Here is an 8,690-nt window from a genome sequence, read left to right as displayed (position 1 = left end):
AATAGAATATACGCTCTGTACAGTATAAAAACCATTACGACTATGGGATGTCCCCATAAAACATGGACACACAACATGTGTGTGTGTGTGTGTGTGTGTGTGTATTATGAGTGTGTGTGTGTGTATTATGAGTGTATGTGTGTGTTAGTGTGTGTGTGTATTTGTTTGTATATTATGTGTGTGTGTGTGCGTGCGTGCGTGTGTGTGTGTGTGAGAGAGAGAGAGAGAGAGAGTCTCACTGGCTTTATCCTTCAGGAACAGGACCTGCTGTGTGAGATACTCCATCGTCTGATCCTCAGGATCTGATCTGGATCCACGAGGTCTGTTATGAGACATCTGCACCTGAGACACAGAGTGAATTCATTCATAATTACGTCTGGCATGTGTGTGTGTGTGTGTGTGTGTGTGTGTGTGTATTATGAGTGTGAGTGTGAGTGTGTGTTTGTGTGTATTTGCGTGTGTGTGTGTATTTATGAGTATGTGTGTGTGTGTGCGTGTGTTCTGAGGAGAGTTTAGCAGCTGCCTACAACCCTCCACCCCCACACACTATAAATACACACACTCACTCACACACACATACTCATAAATACACACACACGCACACGCAAATACACACACTCATAAATACACACACACACACACGCAAATACACACACTCATAAACACACACACACACATAATACACACACACACTCAAACACCTCTTGGTCACTGCGGAGTGCCACTGACAAATGAGGTCAGGCCAGAAGAGAGAGACACACACGAAAACACACACTCACAAACACACACACACACATAATACACACACACACTCACACACACACACACACACACACACACACACAAACAAACAAACACACACTCACACTCATAAATACACACACTCACACTCACACACACACACTCATAATGCACACACACAAACACACACACTCACTCACACACACACACACACACACAGACACACACACACACACACACAGACACACACACACACACACACAGACACACACACACACACACACAGACACACACACACACACACACAGACACACACACACACACACACAGACACACACACACACACACACAGACACACACACACACACACACAGACACACACACACACACACACAGACACACACACACACACACACAGACACACACACACACACACACAGACACACACACACACACACACAGACACACACACACACACACACAGACACACACACACACACACACAGACACACACACACACACACACAGACACACACACACACACACACAGATACACACACACACACACACACTCACACTCATAAATACACACACACACACACATACACACACACACACACACACACACACACACACACACACTCACACTTACTCAAGCCACAAGATCACCTCTCTCTTCACATTACCAGGTTAATACATGAACACACATGCATACGTGAGCCTACAGCAGTTATTTTACTATTATTTATAAATGATTTTAGTATTCATTAATATTTTTAATGAGCTATTTTATATTTTCAGTTTTCAGCTTTTGTCATTTTTATTAGGTTTTTATATTTCAATTTTATTTCATTTAGTTGAAAGTAACATTTTGTTTTGTTTTTAAGATACATTTTTTCACCTAATGTTTATATTTAACTTACTTTCACTTTCTTTTAACATTTTGAACTAGCTTTTGTTTTTAATAAACAAATATTATGTTGAATAGTTTTAGTTAATTATAGCAATACTGGAGTGCAGACACTGAGCTGAACAATCCACAGACACAGCATTCAGATCTTCTGTCAAAGCTTTGGAACATTGTTGTACATTATGCACAAATATAAGTACAGTACACAAATTCAACTATTAAAGTGGGAGTGTTGAGCAACAAAAACTTTTACCGTAATAAGCTTCTTTACAATAAGGCTCCATTTGTTAACATTAATTAGCTATATTTGGTAATATGAACTAACATTGAGAAATGTCTATAAAGTCTGTGTTAATTTGAACATTTATTAATACATTATTAAAATCCAAAGTTGTATCTGTTGATATTATTCAATGCACTTGAACAAACATAAACGAATAATAGAGTTTCTGAAGGTTAAAAGATTAATAAACATTTGCATGAACTAAATACTCGGCGGCTAACAAAGATATTTCTAAGAACGTTTTGCTATTAAGTTATGAAAGCGTTATTTCCTGAACGTTAAACGTGCCGTTACTTTATTATATGAACGTTACGGGAACATTACATTTTATCGTTTTTATTTATGGTAACGTTACTCTTTTAATATTCTCTGAACGTTCTGAAACTAGTAACATTTTTTAAAAAAGAACGTCCAACTAAAACGATTCAGAAGAAAAACGTTCCATGAACACTGCATTACTCATGCACACACGAGTAAACTTTGTAACTTTGAACTGAACGTTACACGCTTGTTTATAACTTCTGGGAATGTTAAAGTGTTACTCGTCTAAGAGCTCTACTTGCATATATACATTATTATTCCAAGTCATAATAGTACATATATAAGAGAATAAATATTCACCTGCTGAGCGAGCGTGTGTTCTGTGTTTCAGGAGCAGAAAGGAAAGGACTGAAGAGTGTGTGTGTGTGTGTGTGTGTGTGTGTGTGTGTGTGTGTGTGTGTGTGTGAGTGTGTGTGTGTCTCTGTTTCGGTCTGTCAGCATTCCTGATGTGAAATGTTCAGACACATATGTACATGTGTAGGATCATATTCTCCTGAGCTGGGCTGCTTCGTCTCTCTCTCCGAACAGGTGTCAGCCTGCGAGTGTTTGTGTGAAAGTCTGCAGTTTATTCTGGTGTTACTCTGGACGGAGGGGCGGGCTGTGGGCGGGGCCGGGGGCGGGGCTACGTGTCACACTCGCACATGACCGCGTTAAAAATCTTACAACTGTGTCAAAGCAGAAGGAAAAAAAAACATTTAAACATATGGAGCACAAAAAAAAGTAGTGTTTTAAATTTCAACATTAAAAGTTTTAATCTCGTGCTGGCGTCCACATAAATTAAAAACAAAAATAAATAATATAATAATATAGAAGCCATGAACAAAAGGGTTGGAGATAGTCCTCACCAGTGCTGGGGAAAGTTACTTTTAAAAGTAATGCATTACAATATTGCGTTACTCCCTAAAAAAGTAACTAATTACGTTACTTAGTTACTTTTTATGGAAAGTGCGTAATATTACTTTTGCGTTACTTTCGTGTTACATTTTAAATATGAGCAGGGCTTGATTGCTTTTAATATAAGAGTGTGTGTGTGTGTGTGTGTGTGAGTGAGTGAGTGAGTGAGTGTGTGTGTGAGCATGAGTGAGTGAGTGAGTGTGCGTGCGTGCGTGTGTGTGTGAGTGAGTGTGCGTGCGTGCGTGCGTGTGTGTGTGTGTGAGTGCGTGTGTGTGTGTGTGAGTGTGAGTGAGTGCGTGTGTGTGTGTGAGTGAGTGTGCGTGCGTGCGTGTGTGTGTGAGTGCGTGTGTGTGTGAGTGAGTGAGTGTGTGTGTGTGTGAGTGAGTGTGCGTGCGTGCAAAAACATGAATCTATCTTATATTCCAATGAAAATTAAACAAACCCTTTAATTTTTGTGCATTCAAAATGCTACACAACAGAAGTTTACTGTGTAACGAGCAATGCCAGGGAATGTCAAATACTGAATGAACAAATCAAATGCAATTCAGTACACTTCAATCAAACCGCGATATGGACTAGTGTATGCGAATATTAAATGGCAAAAATACTATTTAGCTACTACAGACGACAACCGCGAGCATTGCGCGAGCTTAAATAGCAAACTAGCATCTGCGCCGTTCATTCCGTCACATTCCGCGTTGCACAGTAAACTCCGTTTTTATGAATAGATTCCGGGATTCCGTCCCCATTTTCTACATCGCCCTACTTTAGCTAAGATAGGGGAGTACCATCCTCAGGAAAGTTTGAGAGCAGCACATCTAATTCTTCCACAAAGTTACCTAGCGGTCCTGGGGGTCGATAAACAACTATAAAATGGATTTTAAGAGGCTGGGTAATAGTGGCTGAATGTGATTCAAAGGAGCTGTTGATACTCAGAGATGGTAAAGGATTAAATTTCCAATCATTAGAGATAAGCAGACCAGTACCTCCACCTCTTCCAGTCAGATGGGGGGAGTGGGAAAAAGAGAGATTATTTGAGTGCTGCAGGTGTAGCATTGTCCTCTGGTTTGCTCCAAAACAGTGACAAAATTCGCATTTAGAAGATATAAGCATTCAAAGCTTGCAGTTCGTCACTTCTGCCAAAATGGCTCAACTATTTTTTTTTGACGTCACATCGTACTTCAGCTTCTCATTAAAATTTCTGTCCAATCAAATGCTCTCTAGAAGCCGAAGCCCCGCCCCCTACACTATAAATAGACGCTGAAGCCATGGCTGAAATCAGTCACTTGTTCACAGAATTAGTATTTTCTGTACAGTGAATGGCACGTAGTGCACTATATAGGGGACAGGGAACGAGGAAAAAAAGAAGTCTGGTTTGGTGCTGTGTCACGCTGTGTCATTTTATAGCAATATGGATAAGATTGTGGCTGGCATACCCTGTCAAATGCGGCTTTACGGAGCTCAACGGCTCTAGTCCAAGCTGTGATATAAACAAACGCTATTGGCTATTTTAAAAAGGGGCGGAGCTACTTGATATGTCCCGCCCTGTCTTCCTGTTTCAGTTAAAATGACGTCAACACTGAGTAACGCTGCGTGTTTCTAAGCATTTCAGGGGACCTTTAAACACACAGAACATACTGTCAATCAATGACATAAATCACACATACTTACATTTACAGTCATAACCCTTTCTATTAACGCTCGGTGTGCATTTGCATTTCTTGTGTCCGGGCTTGTCATAGCAAATAGACAAAAGCTTTTTATCTGGAAAAACAAACAAACAAACAAAAAACACACAAATGTTTAGTCTGTGATAATTTAATGCAGTATAATGTGACTTGGAAAATTACGTGATGCAAAAACAAAATCTATGTATAACGGTCATTAATACATAGATATAATTAAAATATTATTTTAATAATTATATATTCTATTTATATAATAAATATATATTACAATTATTTAATAATAAATTTAATGATATAATGTAATCTGTAAATAATTATATATATATATATATATATATAATTTATAATGAGATTCAATTTAATAATATAATTATTATATGATTAAATTTAACCCAAATATAAATTATATAGAAACAATTATATATCACTATAGATAAACTAATTCAATATTATTTATTTATTACAATTATGTATTTAAAATAGTATTAATTAATTACAAATGATAACAATTATCACTAAATAAAATTATAAATATAATTAATGCAAAATGTAACATCTCATTTTAATCTTTTTTTTTCACAGATTTTTGATTGTAAAACAACATATTATTGTCACGAATCCTGTCCATGGACTTCCGTTCAATCACCACCAGATGTCACCCTTCCATTACATTGACTCTCACACTACACAAACTGTTGCATGTCATCCCGGACTACATATCCCATCATGCATTGTACTGATTGCACACAGCACTGATTGCACACAGCTCTGATCTGAAGCGGGCAGAATGCTGAGCTAACGAGCTGTAGCTTCGCGTCAGGTGGTTCTTGCCTTCACGTCGTGCATTAAAATATTTCAATGTACAGCAAGCCGTGCATTATCCCTTATGTATTCGCTCTTTAGCAGCAGTTTTTTACTGCAATATTTAAATGGCACCCTGGTCATTCTTGGTGTACCCAAAATGGTCCCACACTACGAACAAGAATTTCTCTGCTGGAAATAAAGCTTCGCTGTTTGGTCCCTCTGTCACAGTTAATCTAATGCATGTAGTAGCCTCCGTGCCTCTGATAAGCACGTCATTTTAAGCTGGTGCACCGCTAATGTAACTTTTTTCGTTTTGCGCAAGCTGCAACAGTTCCGTTCCATGTAACAGAAACACTCAGTTTAGCGGAATCTTTATGATTAATTAACCGTGACTTTTTAAAGTGCGGTTAATCGCTGCATCCCTATTACGGAGCCTGCTTTAAGTTTCTTAGTCTAGCCTAGTCTTGCCTTGTCTGTTTCCTCGTCTTGTGATCATTGCCTGTGTACTCTGGATTGCCTCTCTCGTCTTGCCCTGTTCGGATACTGTTTACCCCTGCCTGGACCTTTGCTTTGTATCTGGATTATCCCTCTAGTCTCGTCCCTGTTGGATTACGTTCGCCGTCGACTGACCCTCGCTTGTTTACTGGACTGCTCTTGTTTTGTCTTCTTTATACCTGTTTGTCATTGCCTGACCCTCGCCTGATTTGACCACGCCCTTAAAAAAAGCTTGCAAATGGATCCGTATGTCTCACGTCTTGTTTGCCCCGTAACAGAATACTCGGCCACACGAGGATCCAGCAGCTTTTCATGTGGACATTGGCCAAGTATGGACACTGCAAAACTTTTATTAGCCTTAAAGCAGGGTACACGCCCGCTTGAAGGCTATATTCAAGAGTATCTGGATATTGCGTGTTATTCTGATCTGCCAGATTGTGTACTGATAGACTTTTTTTGTGTTAAAATGGTGGACACAACAGTGCCCCGTTATGTCACAGCTGATCTTCATGAGGCAAGTCAAGTCACAGTTTATTGTCATGAGTCAAGTCAAGTCACAGTTGATCTTCATGAGTCAAGTCTAGTCACAGCTGATCTTCATGAGGCAAGTCAAGTCACGGCTGATCTTCATGAGGCAAGTCAAGTCACGGCTGATCTTCATGAGGCAAGTCAAGTCACGGCTGATCTTCATGAGGCAAGTCAAGTCACGGCTGATCTTCATGAGGCAAGTCAAGTCACGGCTGATCTTCATGAGGCAAGTCAAGTCACGGCTGATCTTCATGAGGCAAGTCAAGTCACGGCTGATCTTCATGAGGCAAGTCAAGTCACGGCTGATCTTCATGAGGCAAGTCAAGTCACGGCTGATCTTCATGAGGCAAGTCAAGTCACGGCTGATCTTCATGAGGCAAGTCAAGTCACGGCTGATCTTCATGAGGCAAGTCAAGTCACGGCTGATCTTCATGAGGCAAGTCAAGTCACGGCTGATCTTCATGAGTCAAGTCAAGTCACGGCTGATCTTCATGAGGCAAGTCAAGTCACGGCTGATCTTCATGAGTCTAGTCAAGTCACAACTGATCATCATGAGTCAAGTCAAGTCACAGTTTATTATCATGAGTCAAGTCAAGTCACGGCTGATCTTCATGAGTCAAGTCTAGTCACAGCTGATCTTCATGAGTCTAGTAAAGTCACAACTGATCGTCATGAGTCAAGTCAAGTCACAGTTTATTGTCATGAGTCAAGTCAAGTCACGGCTGATCTTCATGAGTCAAGTCTAGTCACAGCTGATCTTCATGAGTCTAGTAAAGTCACAACTGATCGTCATGAGTCAAGTCAAAGTTGATCTTTATGAGTCAAGTCACAGTTGATCGTCATGTGTCAAGTCAAGCTGATCTTCATGAGTCAAGTCTAGTCACAGCTGATCATCCAGAGTCACGTCACATCACAGCTGATCATCCAGAGTCACGTCACATCACAGTTGATCATCCAGTCATGTCACATCACAGCTGATCATCCAGAGTCACGTCACATCACAGCTGATCATCCAGAGTCACGTCACATCACAGCTGATCAGAGCTGACAGAGTCCTGTCACGTCCTGCCTGTTGCACCCAGATCCTCAAGGACTGTACTTCAGTATCCCAGACTGGCATCCAGCGTGGAGGACCCACCACTGGTGTCGGCAAGTGCAGCTGGTATCCCTAGACCAGCACTCTTAAGCCCTCCAGTTCCTGAACTGTTTCCCCTGTCTGCAGCGCTTCCCACAATGGGGATCGCTTTATGGTGTATTTGGGCTGCGTACACCACCACTGAAACTTTAGAGATGGCGGCGGCCACTGCGATGTCTCCCGAGGTGGCGGCTAATGCTGCAGATCCTTCCGAGGTAGAGGCGCACGCTGCCATGTTCCCCAAGGCGATGGCGCCCGCTGTAGCTCCTCCAGAAGTGGCAGCTCATGCTGCAGAACCTCCCGAGGTGGCGGCTAATGCTGCAGATCCTTCCGAGGTAGAGGCGCACGCTGCCATGTTCCCCAAGGCGATGGCGCCCGCTGTAGCTCCTCCAGAAGTGGCAGCTCATGCTGCAGAACCTCCCGAGGTGGCGGCTAATGCTGCAGATCCTTCCGAGGTAGAGGCGCACGCTGCCATGTTCCCCAAGGCGATGGCGCCCGCTGTAGCTCCTCCAGAAGTGGCAGCTCATGCTGCAGAACCTCCCGAGGTGGCGGTGCTCGCCTCAGCTCCTTGCACGGTGGTGGCGCCCAGCAAAGCACCTTCATCCTGTCTTGTCACGGTCGAAGGAACCATTACTGAACTCTCCTTGTATCCCGATGGTCCTACTGTAGAACCTCCAGAGGTGGCAGCATCCACTGCACAACCTCCAGAGGTGTCAGTGGTATCCACTCATGAACTCTCGTCCTGTTCTGTTCCGGCCAAGGAGGCCATCTATGAACTCGCTACCTGTCCTTTCACGGCTATGAGGCCATCTGTGAACTCTCTGACAGTCCTGTAATGCTATGAAGGCTGTCTGTGAACTCTCTGCCTGTCCTGTCACGGCTAAGGAGGCC

General features: G+C 42.1%; 1 protein-coding gene across 1 annotated transcript in view; it reads right to left on the bottom strand.

Annotated features, from left to right (window-relative positions):
* aimp1b (aminoacyl tRNA synthetase complex interacting multifunctional protein 1b) overlaps positions 1-2,812 on the bottom strand; it is a 12,760-nt gene extending 9,948 nt beyond the window's left edge. Inside the window, exons 1-2 of the mRNA XM_016254968.1 lie at positions 2,556-2,812; positions 240-342 (exon numbers count right to left, since the gene is read on the bottom strand). Of these exons, the coding sequence (XP_016110454.1) occupies positions 240-336 (97 nt within the window). The 5' untranslated portion in view covers positions 337-342; positions 2,556-2,812. The remainder of the gene's footprint in view (positions 1-239; positions 343-2,555) is intronic.
* Positions 2,813-8,690: the final 5,878 nt, after the last annotated feature.

This window comes from Sinocyclocheilus grahami, unplaced genomic scaffold (assembly GCF_001515645.1).
Source record: "Sinocyclocheilus grahami isolate Dianchi unplaced genomic scaffold, SAMN03320097.WGS_v1.1 scaffold1296.1, whole genome shotgun sequence".
Classification (NCBI taxonomy): Eukaryota; Metazoa; Chordata; class Actinopteri; order Cypriniformes; family Cyprinidae; genus Sinocyclocheilus; species Sinocyclocheilus grahami.
Note: the sequence above shows the minus strand (reverse complement) of the source record. Positions and strands in the feature narration are given on the sequence as shown.